At 38.2% G+C, this 22,770-nt stretch overlaps 1 protein-coding gene and 1 non-coding gene across 2 annotated transcripts in view; one reads left to right on the top strand and one right to left on the bottom strand.

Moving 5' to 3' along the window:
• Positions 1-20,283, bottom strand: part of anapc1 (anaphase promoting complex subunit 1) — a 48,578-nt gene extending 28,295 nt beyond the window's left edge. The window contains exons 1-24 of the mRNA XM_059359556.1: positions 20,101-20,283; positions 18,615-18,854; positions 18,267-18,431; positions 17,895-17,937; positions 17,678-17,775; positions 15,069-15,151; positions 14,804-14,877; positions 14,580-14,725; positions 14,342-14,499; positions 13,935-14,066; positions 13,468-13,686; positions 11,742-11,837; positions 11,339-11,429; positions 9,810-9,875; positions 9,510-9,647; positions 9,071-9,214; positions 7,185-7,245; positions 5,232-5,287; positions 4,548-4,679; positions 4,381-4,455; positions 3,614-3,715; positions 3,064-3,233; positions 1,682-1,773; positions 535-683 (exon numbers count right to left, since the gene is read on the bottom strand). Coding sequence (XP_059215539.1) covers positions 535-683; positions 1,682-1,773; positions 3,064-3,233; positions 3,614-3,715; positions 4,381-4,455; positions 4,548-4,679; positions 5,232-5,287; positions 7,185-7,245; positions 9,071-9,214; positions 9,510-9,647; positions 9,810-9,875; positions 11,339-11,429; positions 11,742-11,837; positions 13,468-13,686; positions 13,935-14,066; positions 14,342-14,499; positions 14,580-14,725; positions 14,804-14,877; positions 15,069-15,151; positions 17,678-17,775; positions 17,895-17,937; positions 18,267-18,431; positions 18,615-18,830 — 2,706 coding nt within the window. The 5' untranslated portion in view covers positions 18,831-18,854; positions 20,101-20,283. The remainder of the gene's footprint in view (positions 1-534; positions 684-1,681; positions 1,774-3,063; positions 3,234-3,613; positions 3,716-4,380; positions 4,456-4,547; positions 4,680-5,231; positions 5,288-7,184; positions 7,246-9,070; positions 9,215-9,509; positions 9,648-9,809; positions 9,876-11,338; positions 11,430-11,741; positions 11,838-13,467; positions 13,687-13,934; positions 14,067-14,341; positions 14,500-14,579; positions 14,726-14,803; positions 14,878-15,068; positions 15,152-17,677; positions 17,776-17,894; positions 17,938-18,266; positions 18,432-18,614; positions 18,855-20,100) is intronic.
• A 2,414-nt stretch (positions 20,284-22,697) lies between these two features.
• trnar-ccg (transfer RNA arginine (anticodon CCG)) lies at positions 22,698-22,770 on the top strand. The gene has a single exon. It is a non-coding gene; the product is annotated as a tRNA-Arg (tRNA).

Below are 22,770 nucleotides of genomic sequence, written 5' to 3'. Positions count from 1 at the left end.
GTTCAGAAAAAGAATCACCGACATGCTACACAAATTAATTATCTGACTGCGTCTCAATCAAAGCTGAACTCTATAACCTCCCAGTCTCTCTCAAACACAGACAGACTCATCAGAAAACCTGGGAGCAGGCAGAAATGAGGTTTAAAACGGCAGACAGAAAGCTAAATATAAAACATGCAGACATCGCCACTGCACTTTTAACACTGTATTATGAACAAATCAAATCTGCTCTTATACTTCACCTTGCAATTACAGATGCAATTATTCATCCATTGACATGTTATAAAACAAGAAAATATTGATATTGTGAGGTACAATTTACTGGTTTCAACCCTTTCAAACCTTTTTTTGCTTGTCCTCCCACTAGTTTGTGCACTTAATTTCTGTCTGCCTCTGCTGTTCAGTATTAATGATTTCTCTTTGGAATGTCAGGCCACTCTGTTCTGTTTAAATTTGAATTTTCCTCTGATTAACTACATTAGTTTCATTATGATTGCTCAAATATATAGGATATAAATAAAGCTTTGGTCGTACCAGAACCAGCAGCCTGGTCCTCTGACAGATGCCGGGCAGGTAGGGGAAAGGCGGGACCTCCTCCCCTCTCAGACAGCTACTGAGCCAGCTGAGCACGCAGGGAGGCTCTTCTCTTGGGAAGGACAGACGCTGCATCTGACCAATCAGAGCTGGGAGAGACAAGTGAGGAGGAGGAGGAGGAGGAGAGAATGAGATAAATTACATCATGCAAAAACATTTCCTTCACTTGCTTTCAAAAAAATGCACGCACTAGCCAGATGAAGATCTTTACAACATTCACAGTGGAAATAAGCAGATTGACTGTGGGGATTTTTCTTGCAAAATCAAAAATAAATGTATAAATGAGGTGCTTGACTGCATAACTTTTTTTTATTGAGATAGCCTATTTACACCTGATGTGTGTGGGGCCACTGTGACATGATTATAGGGCTTCTAAACTTTATTCATGTCATCTGATTATAACACACGGGGCTGCATATTCATTTAAAGTTTCAGCCAAATATCAATTTAGACTAGTGCCATTTCAAAAGTCGCAAGAGCTGCAGTATTTTTTTTAAATGCAATTTGTGAAAATATCTTTGTTTGGTACAGATTTGGACAGAAAAAAAAGCCAAACCATGATCATTTCAGTATATTTTCAATTAATGAGAATGTATTTTACACTTGAAGAGTCTACAAGTCCTATTCCATGTCATGTTTATGTAATTTCATCCCTCCTCAGCAAACCACAATTACAACACACAGCAACAAATGTTTAATACCAGTTATATACAAATGTAGATTAAATATCAGAAGCTCTTTACATTCCAGCAGCCCTGCAAGTACCCACTGAGTGAAGCATAGTTTTTGTTGGCAAGTATCTAAAAAACTAAAGATTAGCAGTGGTTACAAGTGGAACTTCACCAGTAGGTTCTAAAATGCACTTAGCAAGATATTCCTGTTAGGTGTCTTTGTTGTAATTCTGTACAAACCTGTGTTTATTAACTATCTAGGAGTTGTACTACAAGAAACCCTAGACAGAACAAAGGAACATTAGAGAGAGTAGAGTTGGCCTTTTATCAGCAGCAGACCATCTTGCCCTCCACTACAACATGTCGTGTCTGTTTCCTGACTTGATGCCATTATTAGACAATGAAATGGGTCTTACCCTGATCTATGAGGCAGCTCTCAGTGAAGCCACTAATTAATGAGGGGTAGTCTCTCCAGTACAGATCAACATACTCTTCCAACTGGAGGTCTCTGCAAACCAAAAGAAAACAGTTATAATATATTAATATTCCTGTATAGCATTGACTCCATATACATGAACACATGACACCTCACAAAGTTTATAATATTTTTTTCTCTCTTGAACCAGGTTCATTGAGCAAATTTCTGCACGACTGGACACCAATTTGCTGCAGGACATTGAATGAAATCTAAAAATGGCTACACATTCTCAAAGAGCCTCTGTGGCATTTCACTTTTTTTTTTAGCAATAATTAAACATATGCTTGCTAACGGCCATGAGTCAGTATCACTCTGCTTTTCATCAGATAATCAATAGTTTTTAATCCTGAGACAAAACCCTAACTCCCACACAGTTTTCAGCTGTGTGTGTGTGTGTGTGTGTGTGTGTGTGTGTGTGTGTGTGTGTGTGTTATACATTGTAAAATAATAATAATAATAATAATAATAATAATGAGAATGAATTGAAAGTTTAAAAAAAACAACACAAATATTATATACATATATATACATACACACACACTTTTTTAAGTCAGATTCTGACAAGAAATGTATTTGTTAATTTCTGAAAATAAATAAAAATATATTCAAAATGTAATACTACATTTTAAATATCTAAATCTGATATTGAACTACACTGTATGGTGTTGAGGAAGTACCTTGTGTGACCTAAATCAATCTTAAAATTGCAATATGCAATTTGTGAGGAGGATGAAAACACAATTACACTAAAAATCATTGAGGGAAATTTTAAGAAATTTAATAAATCCCGAAAAACTGTCTCATAAATCATCATCATTATGTCAGTATTCATAATCAATATTTTAGCCTGACAAAGCAGAGAGATTGTAAATATTTTGCACCATACTTCACAACAGCCCACGCACTAACCACCACAGGCCAATTACTCTGAAGAGCGCTTTACTCTCCCACTCCACCTATTCAGTTATTGTCAAATGTCAACAGTCACAGCGCTCACTTGACAACGTGTTGAAGTTTATTTAAGTACACATCATAAAGAGCCTTGATTACACACACACACTAAAAACAATGAAATGTTTTTTTTCATGGTGAGAGTGAAACGTGGTTGGGGGAAAGTAGACCAGGTTTACCTTGTTGTGATAAATGGCACAAGTCTCTTCTCTGTTTTGTAACCTTTTTGTTTTAAAAGCAACAGCTTTTTTCTGAGTTTTACACCCATTCAGTTCAAGATGAGCATTATTTTACTCCTCCTACCCGCCAGATACCATTTTGTTCTTTGTAGCAGCTAATGGACACATAAAACACACAGGCAGTGGTTACCTGGCCAGCTGTTGCAGCAGACAGACCAGTGATGAGGCTCTTGCTCTCTGCAGCTCATCCAGCTGCAGCTCCTGATAGAGCAGATGGAGAACGTAGAAAAGAGCGGGAATGTGAGGGAAGAGAGGAGCTGAACTGTCCAGCTTCAGAGACGGACTGGAGGGAGAGGACACCTGGGACCAAGGAGGAAGAAATTAGCTTGGAATTGTAAACAATGAACACAAACAACAAATTTACATTGAGGATTATGTTCAAGGATTTAACATCATTTTGGGTGATGACATAAAATATGACGACAGAAATTCAAACCCTCGTTATAGAAAACTCAATATCACCTTTAAGTATACCTTGCTAAAACAATGCAGTCTAATATAATGACCGTGCTAAGTGCTAAAATGTCTAGTTTTTGTGCCAATAGTTTGTTGCTGTCTCACCTTAAAGGAGGCAGTAGTTTATGATGCTGTTGATTTGCGTTGCATTATACATGACTGGTGATTGTATCATACAATCTTTATTTTGTATTTTATCAATCCACCCAAAGTGAGTTACTTACAGAAGACAGGCCCACATGTTCTGTGGTGAGGGTATTATTGAAGCAGACAGGTTGGGAATTCATCTGACGGTGGTAATGAGACCCCAACAAGTAGTCCAAGTCCTACAGAGAGAAGGCAGAGATAAAAGTCAGTAAAAAAACTGGGGTTTCGTTCAAACTTGGTTTTGTGAAAACCAGAATCTTGCAAATGTCAATCCATGCACTGCTGATGCTCAAGTGTTGAAGTCTATATTTGTATTATAGTGAATTTTATGTCTATTATTTTACGTCCATAATTAAATCTGGAAAAGGTCACATGGCTCAGTTTATTCTGGCTCAAGCGTTCCTCAGGTCAAACAAACACACACACACACACACACACACACACACACACACACACACACACACGCACACACACACACACACACACTCACAGGACAGCCTGAGCCTCCAGCTGATTGACATTTGACAGTCATGTTGTGCTGACAAGAAGCCACCCAGATTACTTAACAGCCCTCCACTTTGAATCTGTGGTATTTTTATTAAGGTTATTTTATTTATTAATTTTCTCCATAATGTGACAAGTTTATTTCAGTCACATTAAAACTGTCCCTTGGGTGAAAAGAGTTTATCTCCAACGCTGGGATTTCCCTTTGTCCAAAGGGCATTTATATTTCTTCAAAATCTAAAAACAAACAATAAACGTTTAACTAGCATTAACTACAATTAGGAGATGGTTATTAATTATATTTTTTTGCCACAAACATAACAACAGAGTCATCACAAACCTCTTCAGAGCCCCCATCAGAGGGACGAGCTTTCTTCGCTGCAATCACTGGAGAGAGAGGCACTTCAAAATGCAGCTGTGGAAAGGGGACGGATGGTCAAGGTCAACATGTATGAATTAGTGTTGAAACTTAAAGTAGAAAGGAAAACACTTCTACAGCAGACTTACGTTTCTTGTCCACGCCAGGCGCTCAGTGTTGTAGCCCATCAGTGTCATGAAACAGGTGACAAACAGGTTCCACTCTGCATGTGAACTGGGACCTCCGGGAGCGTTGTAGATGTTATACCACTTTACCAAAACCTGAGGAATAACATGTGAACAGTGTTTACAGAATGTATTCAATTAGCCAACATCAAATTAAATGTAAATTTCTCTATGATCAAAACCACTTATTCCAACACAGGAAAATGTTTATACCAGACATTTGTATAATTTGGAAACTAAAATACTGTCGTACATCACACTCTGTTAATCAAGGTTTTATTTCGACCAAATCAGAGCTGTTGATTGTTGGACTATAACATTTTCATTCTCACTTTTGTGTTGAACAACAAGTTAAAAAAGCAATTAAACTTGTCTTATTTCAGTAATTTGTTAGACTAACAAAGCATCGTTACCAGTATACAGTGTATATATATATATATGAATATATCGTCAACCTACAGTCGTTGGATAAAAAGCTGCTGGTTTGAACATATCACCCAGCCCTGTACAGGCTTCAGGCTTTATTGACCAATAACAAATGTCAGACCAGCATATCTTTGTTCACAGGTGTCTAAAGATGTATCCATGTGGACTGAAGTGTTAACTTTTTGCAGTATTTTGCCAAAAGGAACCATGACTTCTACAAACCTTCATGGCAGCTTCCTTGGACAGGATGAAACGAATCGCCTGAAGGCACTTTCTCACTGAAATAAATGAATGAATGCTTTATTTCGGTTACAAAAACCAACAACAAAAAACAAAACACAAAAAACAATTAACTCAATTAAGAACTCCAGTATAATCATTTGTGTCGCAAACTATGAACATAAAATAACAGGAAAACAAGGTAGCCTGAATGAGTTTTAACCTGGACTTTATCCCCCAGATCTTCTTAAATTTACACTTTAAAAAAATGTTTTGAGGGGTTTTAAACAGATAGACATACATTCTAATTTGCTTTCAAATCAACTATGAACATGAAATTATTAAAACAGAGTTGAGATTTAAAGATTTCTTGGGACCACATGAGACTGTGAGGAACCAGCTTTTGAGGATAGAAATGGTTGCTAGTTTGAGTTCAAATGCATAAATGCACATGAACACTGGAACTTTTCTGTTTCCACCATCAGCCGTCATTAATTTTAACTGAATTACATTTTTCTGATCACCATCCTGTTCCGATCATTTCTGTCCTCTTCTTTTTTAACACCAGAAAACAAAAAAGGGAAATTAAAAAAGAACCACCAATACAACAGTAATTAGTGTTCCTGTGTCTCCTTACAACTCCAACCAATCAGATTCCTAATCAACATCACCAGGCTACCTTAATTGGACATCCAGAGTGGGAAAGGTCAGGGAAGAGGTGGATAAATGCCATTTCATTAGAGGGAGAAAGCCTTGTCCGTAGGATCGATTACTAAATAATGGGGAGCAACGCATGACAATGACATAGAGGCAGACTCACACAATGTTATACACATGCCTTCATAATGCTGAAGCCTTTAAGACAAAGGAGAGCTTTAACAAAAGCTATAGAAAATGAAGAAACTTGAAGGTTCATCGTCAGAGCGGATGTTCAGATCTTCACAGACCCAGGAAACCATGAGTGGTAAACAAAACAGAATAAAAGATCCACATGTACCTCTGCTTTAATTGGCTCAGGAAATATATTACTAGATTTAAAATGTATATTTTTGCCTTTTTCTGCAGAAAAAAAATAATTTAAACAAATGTCAAGCCGTCCAGTTTACTTTTACCAGTTTACCTTTCTGCAACAAAAAAAAAGCATAAGCCATCATCTGTTTCATGTCAAAATGTTGAATATGATAAAATAAAACAGTCTGAATTGTAAATCTTTTTATTATGAATTTCTTCTTCTTCTTTTTTAAATGTAAATGTAATTGGAATCTATGATTTTACATTTTTGTTTACAGGTCAAGGTGTGGATTTTACTTACCTTTACCATGTTAATTTGGTAATTAAATAAGGTTTCCCACACTGTACATTTCCCATGTGAATATATCTTTCAGCTCATCCACACGCATGTGGCTTCTAGTCTAATTCCCATAGTAGGTAATATTCACATGCTTAAAGAGTTAATTAAAACGATCTGAGAAAGATCTGAGTTCACTTTAAGTCATATTTATTTATAGTAAATATTAAGCCAACATATGTGTCCCACAGGTAATATAGAAGAAAAATTGATTAAAATAATTAAAATTTAGAAGAAGGCATAGAACTGTTTCCTCCTACGGATCTGATTATTTTTCTGCTCAGAGCTTCACATGGAAACTTCACTGATGTAGCGGCTTAATCATTATCAGAGAGAGGGGGATGTGTGTGTGTGTGTGTGTGTGTGTGTGTGTGTGTGTGTGTGTGTGTGTCTGCCTAGTAATGGCATCCTCAATATATCAAGATTATACGTCACTGTGTAACAACATAGGGCAGCTCTCAAACCTGATTTCCAGGACCTAACTGCCCTGACTCAGCTGTGTGTGTGTGTGTGTGTGTGTGTGTGTGTGTGTGTGTGTGTGTGTGTGTGTGTGTGTGTGTGTGTGTGTGTGTGTGTGTGTGTGTACACAGTTTTTATCTTTGTCTCACCGAGTTCAGAGGTAGCAATCTCTGGGATGGAGATCCTCAGCATTGTGCCACTGTTTAGTTCCTACACAGAGAGAGATTGTGCACAAGTTCAATTTATTATCATTGTTTTGACAATAAACTATTTACAGTAAGTTCTACACTTTACACTAAATCTATTCCGACAGCAGAAGGCAACAATGAAATAAAAATATATTTTGTCTCGTCATTGCAGGAAAAGCCCAGGTGTTATGTTAATTATAACATTCACAATTGTTCTGTTCTATTCCGGTATCTTCCATTCCAGTAAACCATACAACACCGAGGCATCATGCACAATTAACAAAACCCTGAAACTGAAGCAGCTAAATGGAATTCAACCATCGATCCTCTAAGACTGACACCTTCTGGTTGGTCGGTTGGTCGATATGCTCTTGACAATAACTAGTGTTACTAGTGTTAGAATAATTTTTCCCAGCAGATTTTCTGACTACAGCTCTACATTAATTTCATTATATACACACCTGTGCTTTCCATACTGTGACAAAAAAAATATCTACCACAAGGAGATGAGATACCTCGACAGTGACACAAAACTGCAGCTTAATAGAAAAATAAATTAGTTTGTGTGATGATTCATTGTCTCCAAGTACACCAGACACCAGCACTGGCAATGAATCACACAAGGCTGAAAACTAAAAAACAAATCTGTTTCAGATTAAATGTTCAAAAAGCATTTACCCAATCAGTAATGTCACAGCAGGTGTTTACTGGGGTCTCCAGACACAGTCTGGCTTCTACTGACTGCAAGGATAAAGTGAGCAAACACCATTTTGGAAGTTGTGTTTTGCTGTATATATTATTTGTGAGGCTTAGCCAAAAGGTGTCTTTTGTATTTACTGTCCCTTTACTCAAAACTCTAATAAAATATTCTATATACTTAAGAACAGTTCTGATTAATTATTTCCCATTATCAGCTAATAATTTATATAAATTCTGCAGCCGTAGCTCAATTATTTTTGAATACTTGTGTTACAGAGGATAAACAGATCGCAACATGTTGTTACTTTGATGTCTTTCTTTCTCTCTGTTCTAGCAGGGTTATTCCTGTTCCTGTCATCACTTATTAGAAAGAAACACTGAGAAGACAATCAATCGTCAACATCACAGTGCGATGAATTAGCAAACAATTAGCCTTCAGATTGACACATTAAGGGGTCGAAGGGAAAAAATCAATAAACAGAAGCGATATGTCAAAAAGCAGCAGCCTACAGACACTGTTTTGCACTTTTGTTGATGTGTTTGAAAGGATGAAATATTGTTGTTGTAGTTGTTGTGTGTATTCTGTAGAGTCCCAGGGCTGAAGAAGCTGTCTATACCAAATCTGACAGGACGGACCCAGGAGGCAGAAAAACACACAAATGCTCCCTGCTTTGTGGCTCCCATTCACAAAAAATAATTGGGCTGAATCACACACAGACCAGAATCAGCCCCTTGAGGTAGACTCTCACAGCGTTGTTTTTATGAATGAATTCTCTATATGACCCTACACTGCATACACATCAAGCATCTCTTTGTATATTAAACTGTAAAGCCACTATATATTGCAATTTAAAATGAAAAAAAGTTGTCCACCATGTCTATTTACGAAGTTTTTTTTAATCCCATCACTTGAAAATGCCCGGACTTTACAAACAGTGAACATTGTGAAACAGAAAACCCTACAATATGCATCACTGTAACTCAGATTATTATTTATGGTGGTTTCCAGAAAAGTCATCTACATGTACTTTAGGTAGGATTCACGTTGATGTTCAAAATCCCTTTTCAGTTTGAGTTGGTATAATTTCAACCAAGTTCTTTTGCAGAGTATGCAATAATAAAATGGCACAAAACACACACACACTTACCAGAGTGACCCGGTTGCAGACGGGGTCCCTCAAGGCATTGATGTATGGCGTGGCATGTTGGAAAGTGTAATCTTCCAAAAATGAACCTTCGTGGTGTTTAATGTTTGGACCCCTCAGCTCAGACACTGGTGAAGGCATTACAGCCTGGAGGAGAGAAGGAAAATAAATAAGTAAAGTAAAGTAAAAATAGAGAGAGAAAAGAGTTTTTTTTTTTAAATACATAGGGGTAGCAATACAATGTATAGTGCATAATGTTTTTAGAGCTTATATTCTGATTATTTCAAGAAGCAAAATGGAAAAATTATGGAACAGGAATTGTGCTGCTCTGTGGAAATTGTTTCTCACAGTGTGAGATTGAATAACAGTTATGTAACGTAATGCAAATCATTTAAAACTATCAATGCATAAAGAACACTATGTTTACAACACATGGTGTTACCTCATCCAGTCGTTGCAGGTGCCTGCTGCCAGCGATAGCCGGCGTGCTAACATTATCCACCGGCGTGCTGTGGTGAGAGAGGTGGTTGGTCAGGCTGAAGCTGGGCGACAGGAGGCCGGGGACAAACACCTTACTGACCTACAGGAACACAGCCAGAGGAATATCATGTTCTTAATCACACATGGATTCACTTCAATAAGCAGAAATGTCCATAAGTTGTTATCTAGAGCATGGAATGACAACTGCGCTTTTTAAACTGTTGTGATGGACTCATCTGATTAAGTCTTGATTTGTACTTACTCTGGTGATTCCTGTGTAGAGAACCAGACTGCCACAGGCCTCCAGAACCAGCATGGCACCTATACTCTAAAGAACCAAAAGATTTTTTTAAGAAACATCTTACATAATTCATGCTGCAAATAATAAATATTTAATTTACTGATTAATCCCCAAAATATTTTCTCAATGAAATTATAAATTCGTTTGATCTGTATGTCAGAAAATTGTGAAAAATACACACCATAATTTCCCAAAGACCAAGTTGTCATATTAAACTAGTGCTAGTTGTCTGTCCACCAGACCGAAACTCAAAGATATTCAGGTTATTTATGCAAGAAGAATAAGAAAACCAGCAAATATTCTAATGTGAGAAGATAGAGCCAACAAACTTCTTAGCACTCATGCTTAAAAAATGTCCTAATCAATTTTCATTCATTTTCTGGAAATCTGCAAATAGTTTCTGTTTTAATTCACACTTTTCTTACATCACCGAATACAATAAAAATCACCATCTTTCACTGAAGATTTCCCTCAGTATTTAAGAGTGGAATGTTTTTAACACTTCACTGTTAGAGTAACCTATGATAGCCTAGTGATTCAGATGATTATTTTCAGTGTTTCATGTGATTATCTGTCAAGGTTACATTCACACATATTAAGACCTTGTATTCATGTTTTTTTCCCCTCATGATCAATACTGCAAATGCAGGACTGCACGTAGAAACAGCTCACAACTTCATTGATACAGCCATCAAGTTCCATCCTCAAGACCGTTTGTATGGATTTCGGCTCTAACAATGATATTCAGCAAAGTCCCCTGAGGCTGAGATTTAGCTCAACTAAATATAACCACATTGGTTTCTTAAGGCAATAGAAGCAAGTAAAGACCTAATCATACCAGACAAACATGGTTAACATCCAGATACATTAAAGAGAATACAATCAGGCTTCCTACGCAATGTTCAGAACTTCACACTTCCCACGTAACATTTTGATGGTAAATAAATATGCTGATGCTGCAGTTCAGACCAGCAATGAAATACATATAAATATCACAAATACATAGAGTGAAAGCAGGCAAATTTATCTCTAAATGTTCATAGCTGCAACCTTCAATCCGGGCCGACAGAATGCTTCTAGTATAATTTACTGGCAAATACCAGACTATTGGATTTTTGCAGGTATTTCACATTTATATTATAAGACTCAAGCAAATGCTTCATTCACACGCTGCAAAGCTGCAACTATTAAATTGCTCACCACCTATTTTGATTATCAATTGGTTTAAGCTATTTTTTTTACATAAAGTCAGAATTCTCTGATTCTAACTTCTTAAGTGGTTATAGCAATATACCAATTAATCAAGATTATTGCCATTATTGCATCAAATTAATCGACAATTGAGTTGCAGCCCAACCTGGAAATTATCAAAATAATTTACCAATTTACAGAATTAACGAGTAGATTGTGCGGGTACTGATTTTTTTACATTTTGGCACTAACCTTTGCCTACTCTGTGAATCTCATAAAGCCTAAATATTGTACTCTACCTGCAGAGGCTCTGCATCTTTGGCAGGGATGGTCGTGACCGAAGTGAAGATGAGCTGAGAAGTAATGTTGCTCTCAATAAACTTCACACATCTGTGGATACAAAGAAATAAGACAAAATAAGCAAAATAAGGTGGAGAGAGTGATGAAAAGAGTGATCTATGCTTAGATCTGTCATATTGCCCGGTAGGGGCTCAGATTTAGATCATTTGAAACACTTCCAAGCTTTTTATGGGCCCCAAGATTCGACAATATAAAGCAGTGGAGTCCAAGCATGCCCTAAAACATGCAGGGATTTAGCTCTCCAGGAGCAGGGTTGGACACCCCTGATATAAATTATGTACGGGCCAGTGAAGTCAAATCAAATATTGATTGTGCATGGCTACACCATGTTTGCTTCATGACCTGAGCTGTTGGTGAGACTCCACCAGGAAACAGAGGTAGCGGTTCTCACAGAGGTCAGAGGTCAGGAACACTTTAGACGCCTGGCTGCTCATCTCTCTGCAGACACAAAAAGGTGAAGAGTCATTGGAAACAACAGCAATAAGTAAACAAGAAGAGCAACAAAAACAAGAGTAAATCTAGAAAAGTGCACAATCTCTCCGCTAGTTGTGCCTCCCTCTCTCCACCCAAACAAAAAAAGAGTTCAATTATACTCAAATGTACCTCTTGACAAACTTGCAGTCAAGATAGTGCAAATATAACAAATGTTTTTATTGATTTATTCATCACATCCCCAAAAAAATATTTGAGAAGTATATGAGAAGTACCTTATTACAAAATTACTGCATAAAGAAATCCAATACATATTATGGTATTTACAACAAAAAAATCCAAATATACACCTTAAAGTTCAGATGTTAAAACATGGAAATCTAAGTAGCCACATTACTTAACAGAATAAAAGCAGTCACTTCGAAGAGAAATTGGAAATCACATTAAAATATAACTACCAATAATTCATTCTCAATCATTTTCTGTCATTGATGTTAATTAATCATGAATCTATGAGTGCGTCCAATGTCCCTTATTTTATGTCTCCTCTATCCTCGTTTGAACCGGAAGTTCTTTCGTGTGCACGACCACCCCAAAGCTCTTATTTGTGCTCAGAGGATAGAGGATAGAGGATATAGGAGGCATATCGGAGGAGCCATGAGCGAGGATACATGAGACCAGCCTATGCGTAAGTCTTTTACCGGTCGGCACGCCCCCTGACTGGACATCGGTTATTGATTAGACGCAGCAGCTGATCGGACTGATCTTATACATCGCAACATCACTTTAGTTTCATACTGGAGTGAAGACAGATCACAGATTAAACTCAACTGTGTCACCACAAGTTTTATATTTCATTTATATCGCCATGTAGTTAAGATCTGTTTTATTGTGGGTCTGAACAACAAAAGGCCACTAACATATTTCGACATTTATAATAAATGAAAAGAAAGATCGTTCTAGAAGCTTTTTTTCTCTTTCGTGATCTGTTATTTCCCCCATTGAGATTTACTATGGATGTTATTAAAGTTAAAAAAAAAAAAAAACAGTACAGAGTCTGACTGTCAGCAAGAAAGACTTTTACATTGTTTGTCATTTCCATTCAGTCCCATGTGAGGCTGATCATTGCTGAGTGTAGATTTGATCAGAGTGATATCATTTACATTTTCCCTTAATCATCTAAGCTAATAAAACATTGGTCGGTGTTCAGCGAACACAATCACGATCTGGGATATTAAATATGAATTTATCACCCGGATTGTCTACTACGACGGCGTATTAGGGCCATGTATGAAAATTTTAAAAAAGCCACCATGGCACGCGTAAAAACGCATAACATGAGGTGATGGTACTACATCACCACATTTCATTCGTTCCTACACGCGGGATGTCTCCGCTTTTCCATGACTCACTCCGTTTTGGGTGTTTTATCAGAGGCATTCCTGTGCCCCTGAGCAGGACACAGTTCACAGTATAAATACACAATGCAGGTTGTTATTCATGTGCAGGTGATTGTTAAACAGAGAAAACACTTCCCTCACTACAAGTGAGGGAAGCAGGGATGCAAAATAGACAACACGGGACACACCCAATGCCTCTGCCTCTGTTTTCAGCTGGGTTCAGTCCTGTTAGTTACCTGTGACAGCCAGCTGTGACCGTCTCACTCCACAGCTGCTCCATGCAGAGATCCGGTACGATGGGCTCCATCTCAGGCATCAGAGTCGTCTCGTTGACCGTGCTGTTGGGAGAGGGTATCAGGCCGTGGTGCCCCCTGGGGGACGGGTTGTGGAAAGACGCGTTGAAACGAGCCGCACCTGAAAAGGACGGAGCCGCCATGCCTGGAGAGTGGGCGCGGCTGGAACAGAAGGATGGAGGAAGACAAAAGGGATATAGTACAGAGCTTTTAACCATGAGTGGTGTTGTGAAGCAATGTTGGGACAGACAGATGTTTTTCAGTGGTATAAGGATGGGACAAGGGCCGAAATCTATTCCTGTGTAACCCTCTAATCTTCACCTGTCCTGTCCTTTGGTGTCACATGCTGTATACTTTCTTGAAACTGCTTTGTAAAAAAATGGTGCCTAATCAATTTAACTCAGACTCACCTAAGGGCAGCCATGTTGGATATACTCGGGGAATGAACACGGGAGTGTAATCCTGGTGAAGACGTCATGATCCTACTCTGGTGGCTGTGCAGAGCGCTGTAGTGCAGAGGAGAGCCGGTACCAACAGCACAACTACAAGCAGAAAAACAAGGATGGGATCAGACAATAGCAAGGGCAGAGAGATGTTCTTTAGGGTGGAGATATCTGATATTATGATTAATAAAAATAACATGCAAATAGTCGATACGTCAATTATAATGCTATTGATGTTGGTGCCGGGTCTCTGTTGGACATTTCTCACATAAACGTTTGAAAATAATTGTGGATATAATGGGGCATTTCCATATGAAGGTCAAACATCTCACATATAAACTGATGTGAGGGCAATACTTTCACTTCACTTTTACCTTGGTCCAGTTCCAGGGCCGAGCCCGGTTGCTCCACTGCCACCGGGTGAGTCCAGGCGGGAGATATTACGGAGGTGAGAGGTCAGGAAGCCTGATGCCATAAGACCCAATGGAGTGCCGACTGGATCTGCTGTACACCGCAGGACTGTAGAACGCTCCTGATAAAAGTAAGATGCTCAAAGTTAGGGACTGATAGACATTCTGTGTTTTTTCTGTGCGTGTCTGTGTGATCACTCACATCCTGTGTGACTTTGCGCAGGGCCCAAACAGAGTGTATTCCCTGAACGGTGTCATAGGAGACCACTACAGAGGGCTGACAGCAGCTGAACACTATCTTCATGGTGGCATCAGATGCATACTGCACACGGGAGCCGTCAAACAGACCTGGAAAAACACACATGACTCATTCGGAAAAAGAAAGATGAGCAAGGGAAAGTGGGTGTGATTGGATGTGTGTTGTACCTGTAGGTTTGCACACAACTGGTGCAATCTCGTCGAGAGGATGCAGCATGCTGAACACTGTCGGGAGAGGTTCCCTGTGGAGAGAAAGAGCTCAGTACCTCAGTTATCTGCCATATGACAAAGGTCTGTGTGAGAGTGTGTGTTACATGAAGACAGTATTTAATTTAGACACACTTTAATGGGAGTTTGAATCCGTCTGTTTGCCATGCCTTTGTGCTTTACTTGTGTATGTGCATTTGTGCGAGTGTGCAGTGTTAGTGTATACCCGGGAGGGCTGAGTTGAGCGTCAGTCGCTGTGTTTTTTCGCTCTAACAAAAGTCCAAACCTTGTCGACCAAACATCCGACACCTGGAGAAGACAAGAGGGGATAAATAGGGGAGACATTTTGAATACATTATGTTGTTGTATAATAATAACTATTAACATTTTATATTTATTTTATATTATTTAAGGGCAGAAATAAATGCCATTTATACAACTTGACCACCAAAAGGCAATTTTTTAAACCTGCAATTATTTCTGGCCACTTGGGGACAGCAGAAACATATGGAATGCCTTGTGGGGGAAAAAAAAAAAGAAAAGAAAAACTGTAAATGTCATTATAATAAGAAACTTCATTGAAATAATGACTTTGTTTCAAAATGATGTATCTTTAAAAATGAGAAACACATGATACTAACTCATTATTTCAAGAAAGTTTCTCATTACAATGCATTGCCTTGCATGATCTTTTTTCCATCACATTGGCAGAAATTACCTTGCATAGAAGCACACTGTATAGATAGACAACTTTTAAAAATAAAGCAGAACTGCACTTAACCTTTGGTAAAACCCATCATGACAACAGAAAAAAAGTATAGGCAGTTCATGAAAAGGCCACAGCTCAATTTTTGCAGCAATTACCCATAGTTCATCAAATTATGTTAACTGATAATTGCCAAGTAGCTTTTACTTATATACAGTAGTGTTCAAAATAATAGCAGTCCAATGTGACTAACCAGATTAATCCAGGTTTTTAGTATATTTTTTATTGCTACATGGCAAACAAGGTACCAGTAGATGCAGTAGATTCTCAGAAAACCAACAAGACCCAGCATTCGTGATATGCACGCTCTTAAGGCTGTGCAATTGGGCAATTAGTTGAAAGGGGTGTGTTAAAAAAAATAGCAGTGTGGCATTCAATCAGTGAGGTCATCAATTTTGTGAAAAAACAGGTGTGAATCAGGTGGCCTCTATCTAAGGGTGAAGCCAGCACTTGTTGAACATGCATTTCTCTTTCTCTCTCATTTACAACTAAATATAAGTTTAGTGATTCACAGGATTGCTAAATCCTAGAAAAAATTTGTACAAAATAGTTTTGAGTTTGTAAAGTCAACGGCAGAGTCAGACACTGCTATTTTTTTTGAACATATACTAAAAACCTGGATTAATCTGGTTAGTCACATTGGACTGCTATTATTTTGAACACTACTATAGTTGGGAAAACAAGCAATTTGAAGACGTCACTTTAAAGCAGAGGTGTCAAACTGATCGAGGAAAGTGCCAAGTGGCTGCAGGTTTTCATTCCAACCAAGCAGGAGCACACCTGACTCCACTCATCTAATCACCTGAGTTGTCTTCACTCAGTTGATTTGACGTATCAGGTGTGCTCTTGCTAGGTTGGAACAAAAAGCCACTTGGCCCTTTCCTCGATCAATTTGACACCTCTGCTTTAAACTGTCATGGACATTTTTCATTATGTTCTGACATTTTATACTATAAATCCATTGACTGAGAAAACAACAAGCAGATTATCTGATCATGAAAATAATTGGTTATTGCAGCCTTATTTTAAATATTTCATAATTTGAGTTGTGATTAAACACAATGAGTAGAGTCCTTCTTCCAAAGGGAGTTGAAGGCTAAATTAGGGAGCAGCTTGCGGAGGGTTTCAGTGTCAAGGGAGGCCCAGTAGTGAAAATGCTTCCTGTCACAAAGTATGTGCTCTCATAATGATTTTCTTGTATCAGTACACAAACATGTTATCTGCTTGCATCTTTAATACTTTCAATTATCTAATGTGAGTGGGTGTCAAACTTTACATGAGTGAATATCCAACACATCACTTTCATAAGCCTCAAGCAAGAAAAGAAAACATGATTTCCTCTGAGCTGCCAACAAATGCTTTCTGCAACTTACTGGTAAAAACACATCCCTGAATCAAATTATATCTTGTTGCTGTGCAACAGACAGACCAATACACACACATAAACACATTAGCCCTTAAATACACATGTGCACACTCACACATACATGTGCACACATACACACAACACATTTGCACTGTGAAAAACATCTGCATGTGGACAAACACCCACTCCCATTCTAGTTCAGCAAGTGCAGTGTGTGAGAGTCTCACACACAACACATGCACACACACAACACACACAACATGGGGTTCATTCCCTTTGTCAGCAATCCAAAATTTCCATTATTATTGGCTAGCTAGACAATGGTTCAGCCCTGGGGAATATCACTAACCTGACCATTGTTTGCTTGTATGCACACATAGATGCACACACATAAACTCATGCACACATTGGCACAAGAAGCATCCAAAAAAAAACCTCTAGGGAATTTTTACTAGTGGAATAGAAAAGCAAGTGAACATTACTGGTGTATGTAAGATCATAATGTTTATTGATATTAAAGTTTGAAGACTACTGAAGTATATAACTTAGATCATGTTTGGCAACCTGTGTGAGCTAAAAGAAAGTGAGATCAAAGGTTTAGTGAATCTGACTAGCTGAGATGCTTTTTAATAACTCTGGAAGTCTTTACTCCCCTCTTCTTATGGGACAAAAGATTCCCTACCAGTGTCTCTCCTTCTCTCACCTGGAATGGCAGTGGGGAGATGAAATCCTTCCCGGTTACAGTGTGAACGTTGACACAGCTACTTTGGATGATACACACTGTCTGCTCCACTTCCTCGTCTGCAAAACAACATCAAAGAAATTGTATCTTGAAGTTCAACATAACTGCAATGTAAATTAAGCAATAACTCAAAACAAGATTTGCTTCTTAACAACCACTGGTTTTTATGATACAGTACCATCTTTCTTGTTCTGAGGAACAGCAAAGTTACACCATATGGCCTGCAGACAGAATAAAAAAAAAAGACTGTCAACAATTTGCAAAGGCAAAGATTGTAAATCCACTTCCACTGTGCTTAGAAACACAAAATACATTGACTCCCATTCATTCACATTCCCAAACATGTATCAACTGTATCTGAATTACCTAAGAAGGGGAATGAAATCTTGTTAATTACCATCTGAATTTTCCACTAAGTCTCAAAAACTTCTTGCAATAACACAGACAATTTTCCCATCAGAAATTAACATAGTCTCTTAGATCTTCACTCAAGAAGAAGAATGGTATTATGATAGCTGAGTCAGTCTAAAAACAGAATTCAGTAACCGACCTGTTGCACTGGGCTGTCAACAGTAAAGGCCTTGTATACGTTGGAGGCTTGGGTCCGACTGCCCTGGCTCCAGACAACAACTGTTCCTGCTGCGTAGAGCTCCTCTTCAAACTCCACATCCTCCTCCCTGACACCCTTGCAGCCTTTCCTAAGCTGCCAACATTCCTAACAATCAAGACATATCCATTAAGTCAGCTTTAACTAGGATGTTAAACAATATACACAAGTCATTATTTTCATGGGTAAAGAAGTGAAGCAATATCACTTTTACACTTGGCAGTAGTAACTATTGCAGATATTATCTCAGCTACTACTACAATATGTAGTTATAATACCATGCAAGCTCACCCTCTCTCTCTCCTGGAGACTGACTTCCTGCAGCGACCCCACCAGGCCAGCAGCGCCATCTGACGACCAGAGCTCGGAGGCGGGCTGGAGCTCTCTGAGCTGCAGGTTGAAGGCATTTGGATGGTTCCTGCAGTGCTCGCGGCCAAATGGGACAAACGACTGCAATTCCCCTGCTGCGATCATCGTGGCTGTCTCTTCATACACGACTTCCGACATGAGTTACAGATATCAGCATTATTTCTGAAAAGAAAAATAAACATGGGAGACAGAAAAATATTGACAAATAAGCAAGACACATTTTCATTAAATGGCCACAGTACAATCTGATAAATTTAATCTATCCTATCAGACTCTTCCACTGATGTTCACGTAGAAACGATTATTTTATGTCATAAATGAAATCTAGAGCCATACCTAGAGTTATCGCAAATCTGCAGAAATACAAGTCAGTTGAACTTCTTAAAGTTATTACTATTGAATTAATGTACACATTTAAATTACAAAATTACTGGTCAAATGTTGCTCTATCAAAACAGATAATACAAACACCAGTTAGCTACTAATGTTATAAATCAGGAACATTTACTGAAGATTTATTGTAATACCTTTCAAGTGAGTTGGTGTCATGTTTTGTAGAATAAAGAGCAATTGTGCAATTCAACATTTCATTTCAACATCAAGATTTAGTCTTTAGCAAGATCCCTTGTAGATGACAGAGTGAAAGCTGGGTTTTCATTGAAGATGGCAAGGTACCATGTGAACAAGATTAATTTATGCACAGCTGTCATCACAAAAATAGCTCTGAATGCACAAAGTAAAGAGCAAAGGTTGTATGAGGGGTTATTAAATTTTGGTATTGGCGTTTCTAGTTGTACTTGAGGTGGTCCCTTTCAAGATAAACAACACACATTTTACTTTGATTCAATGCCAATAATAAACATTTTCATATTCATTCAGCAAATTCGACATGTAGCTATAACCGAAGTGTCTGAATAACGTTAATATTTAGCTTTATTTCTCCATTTACATCGCAATAGCTTAGCTAGGGTGTAAGAGTATCAAACTAGGCTTTACGTTAGCTACCTGTTACATAATCCCTCACAACTTTTCATTATATTGTTAGCAGACAAGGTAAAACCCGACGTACAAATCACCAAATAACACTATTCAATATTATTTTACTGGTACATGCTGATGTATACCCTAACAGACGCTACAACCTCACAGCTAGCTGTCAGTTTTCAACCCAAAAATCACCCCAAAACACAACAACGATACTTTCAAGTTCAAATGATGCTCTAAGGCTCTATATAAATTAACATGTTGACAGCTGTAAACGAGAGGCTAGCTGAAGAGTGCTCCTCAGCATTAGCATGCTAAAGCTAAACGCCCGTAGAGTACTGTTGATTTCAATGGCTCTATTAGCACTGAGCTAATGCTAGCGTCAGCTAGCTTTGAGTTCGCGGGGAGGAGTTTGGCCGCTAACCTGATAGTACGGAATAGTCTGGCTCTTGTCTCGGAGTCCTTGTCTTTCCTTTGTATGATTTTTGCGTGGACACAACGTAGTCACCGGTGCCAACATAAAAACAACTGGATTCAGGTGCCAAAGTTTGGATTTGGCTACCGCAGGTTTTCAAATGAGCGCGGACATCTTTGCTGTCCCGACATCCTTTTCCCCCAGGAGTCGACCAATCAGCAGCGAGGAGGAGGGGAGGACGGAGCTGATTGGCTGGCTTCATCAGCGCAGCTTCATCCAGAAATCTTCATTTTCCTTCCTCATCCTAGGATAGGAATAGAAAACAAAAAGGGTTAAATCTAAAAATAATAATAATAGATAATGATAATAATAATAATAATAATAATAATAATAATAATAATAATAATAAAATAATAATAACACTTAGTAAGTACAGGTTTAAGGGGAGGTGGGGGGGTGGCAACCACCTCCTTTGTGCCCACATGTACATGCAGTAAAGGTGCCCCTTTTGGATGCACCCATAAAACATGATAAAGTTCTCTCTAGGTTGCCCTTCCAGTGGAGAAAATGTGAAGAAGTGCCCTCTAGTGTGCTCTTATAACGTAAAACATGACAGAATGTCCAAACTTAATACTTCTACACCGATACATCTCAGAGGTAAACCTTTTTTATATATGGCAGCTTCATACTTTTCAGATTACTGTTCATATTTCATACCATTCCAGCAGTGAAAATCTCCAGATCTGTTGATTGTAAATGTTTGTCATAAACTGATCAAATGTGTTCCTTTATGTTAATCCTCCTACTTTTAAGCTACATACACCCTCTTGGGTCAGCTGAATGCATCGCCACAAAACTGAAAATGGGGCTGATTTGATTTGATTTTAATAAATTATTCAATTAAGATGAATAGGATCAATCGAATGGTGTGACCTCTGTCTGAATATAAAGACAATATGCATTTCTACCAGTGAAGTTTACTTGACTTTCAGACTTGATAACATGGTTAAATGTGGAGGATATTAATGAATGTTGCAGAGAGGATCACTGTCACCCCAATTAAGAATAAATAAGCTGATATTTATATGGGGAAGTGGTGAGTAATTACCAGCATCTGTTTAAAGTCACACCAAGATTCAGACTCAGACAACACTTATTTAACTATTAGACATTCTATTTTGATATTTTATCATATATACATTTTTAAAAATTTGTTTGCTTTTTTTGTGAATATAAACCAAGTTATTTGCAGAATGCAAACTTCATTTGAAAATATACAGCGTGCTATTTAGGGGTATTTAGGTTGCTGACAGATGAGCAGACAGCAAACTGTACTGTATCTGCAACTCCTTCTGCACCTAAGAAATTAAATTCGGCAAAAGGTGGTCATGAAAAATTATACCTGAGTGGAAAATGAGGAGTCTGGGCATTACGGGTGCTGATGGATGTGATGGATGTCGCACAACAGCATGGTATGATCTGACTGAGTTAACGCTCCCAGACAATATCAGTGGAGCTCCCCCGGTACCTGTGTGTGTGTGTGTGTGTGTGTGTGTGTGTGTGTGTCATAAAGAGAGATTGAGAATATTTTACATATCAAATCTAAATAGAAATGTCAAAAAGAAACCAAAAAGAGGAAACTGTTTTCACAGGTCTGACTGAAATTAATAAATCAAGTAATTGTTGTTCTTATTCCCCCGTCCCCCCATGCCCCCCGCCCCCAATATTGTATTTATAACTCCCTCTATGACTCACACCTTTTCTCTACCATTTATTTTGTGTCTGTGTATTTCAAAATGGGTTGATTGAAGGCTTATTCAGGCAACCGGGATTGAAAAATGAAGCCAACACTCAAGTGTCAGAAAACTGCAGTTCCTCAAATGGCCAGGCTGGCTCCAAAAGGTAATCAATCCCCATGGATCCACATGTTAAAATGTCCAACTTTACAGCAGAAATAAATATGTTTACACATTTTTATCTCCATGGCTAGTTTCCCGATTCATAACAACAGTATGGGGAGCAAATTCTTATTCTAATCTCACTCTTTTAAACGATATAGAGGCACAAAGTTACGCATAATTAAGGGTGTAGCCCCTGTCAAAGCCCTGGCTCAGAGAGCAAGACAAAGGGGGAGACCACAGACGTTTAAAGTAACTTAAACAGAAAGTTTATTTATAGATACAACCCAAATCATCATAATAAAGACATCTGCAATCTGTAAGGTCAGTAATGTATGCAATGGTGTATGTTGGTGAAGTGTGGGGATGTTAAAACAAAGAAACACAAACCAGGCAGGCAGCAAGTGGTCCTAGAGACCATACTTGGCTTCACAATGGCTCTTCAGAAACCAATACATCACAAAGACTACATCCATGTTTGATATAGTCTATTCTTTCTTTTGCTGAAGAATAGCAGTACAAAATGTTTGGAAATTCACACTTATTTCAGAAAAGCTACTACCCTTAAAACATATGATTTATGTAAACTTAAAATTTGAGGAAGATTAATACTTTTTCTTTCTTTCTTTCTTTCTTTCTTTCTTTCTTTCTTTCTCTTTCTTTTTTATATTCTTGTGATTTCAAAATATAGTAAAAAGCAAAGATATAGACCCAGTGGCCTAATGGATAAGGCATCAGCCTCCGGAGCTGGGGATTGTGGGTTCAAGTCCCACCTGGGTTG

Source organism: Centropristis striata, chromosome 20 (assembly GCF_030273125.1).
Source record: "Centropristis striata isolate RG_2023a ecotype Rhode Island chromosome 20, C.striata_1.0, whole genome shotgun sequence".
NCBI classification, from domain to species: Eukaryota; Metazoa; Chordata; class Actinopteri; order Perciformes; family Serranidae; genus Centropristis; species Centropristis striata.
Note: the sequence above shows the minus strand (reverse complement) of the source record. Positions and strands in the feature narration are given on the sequence as shown.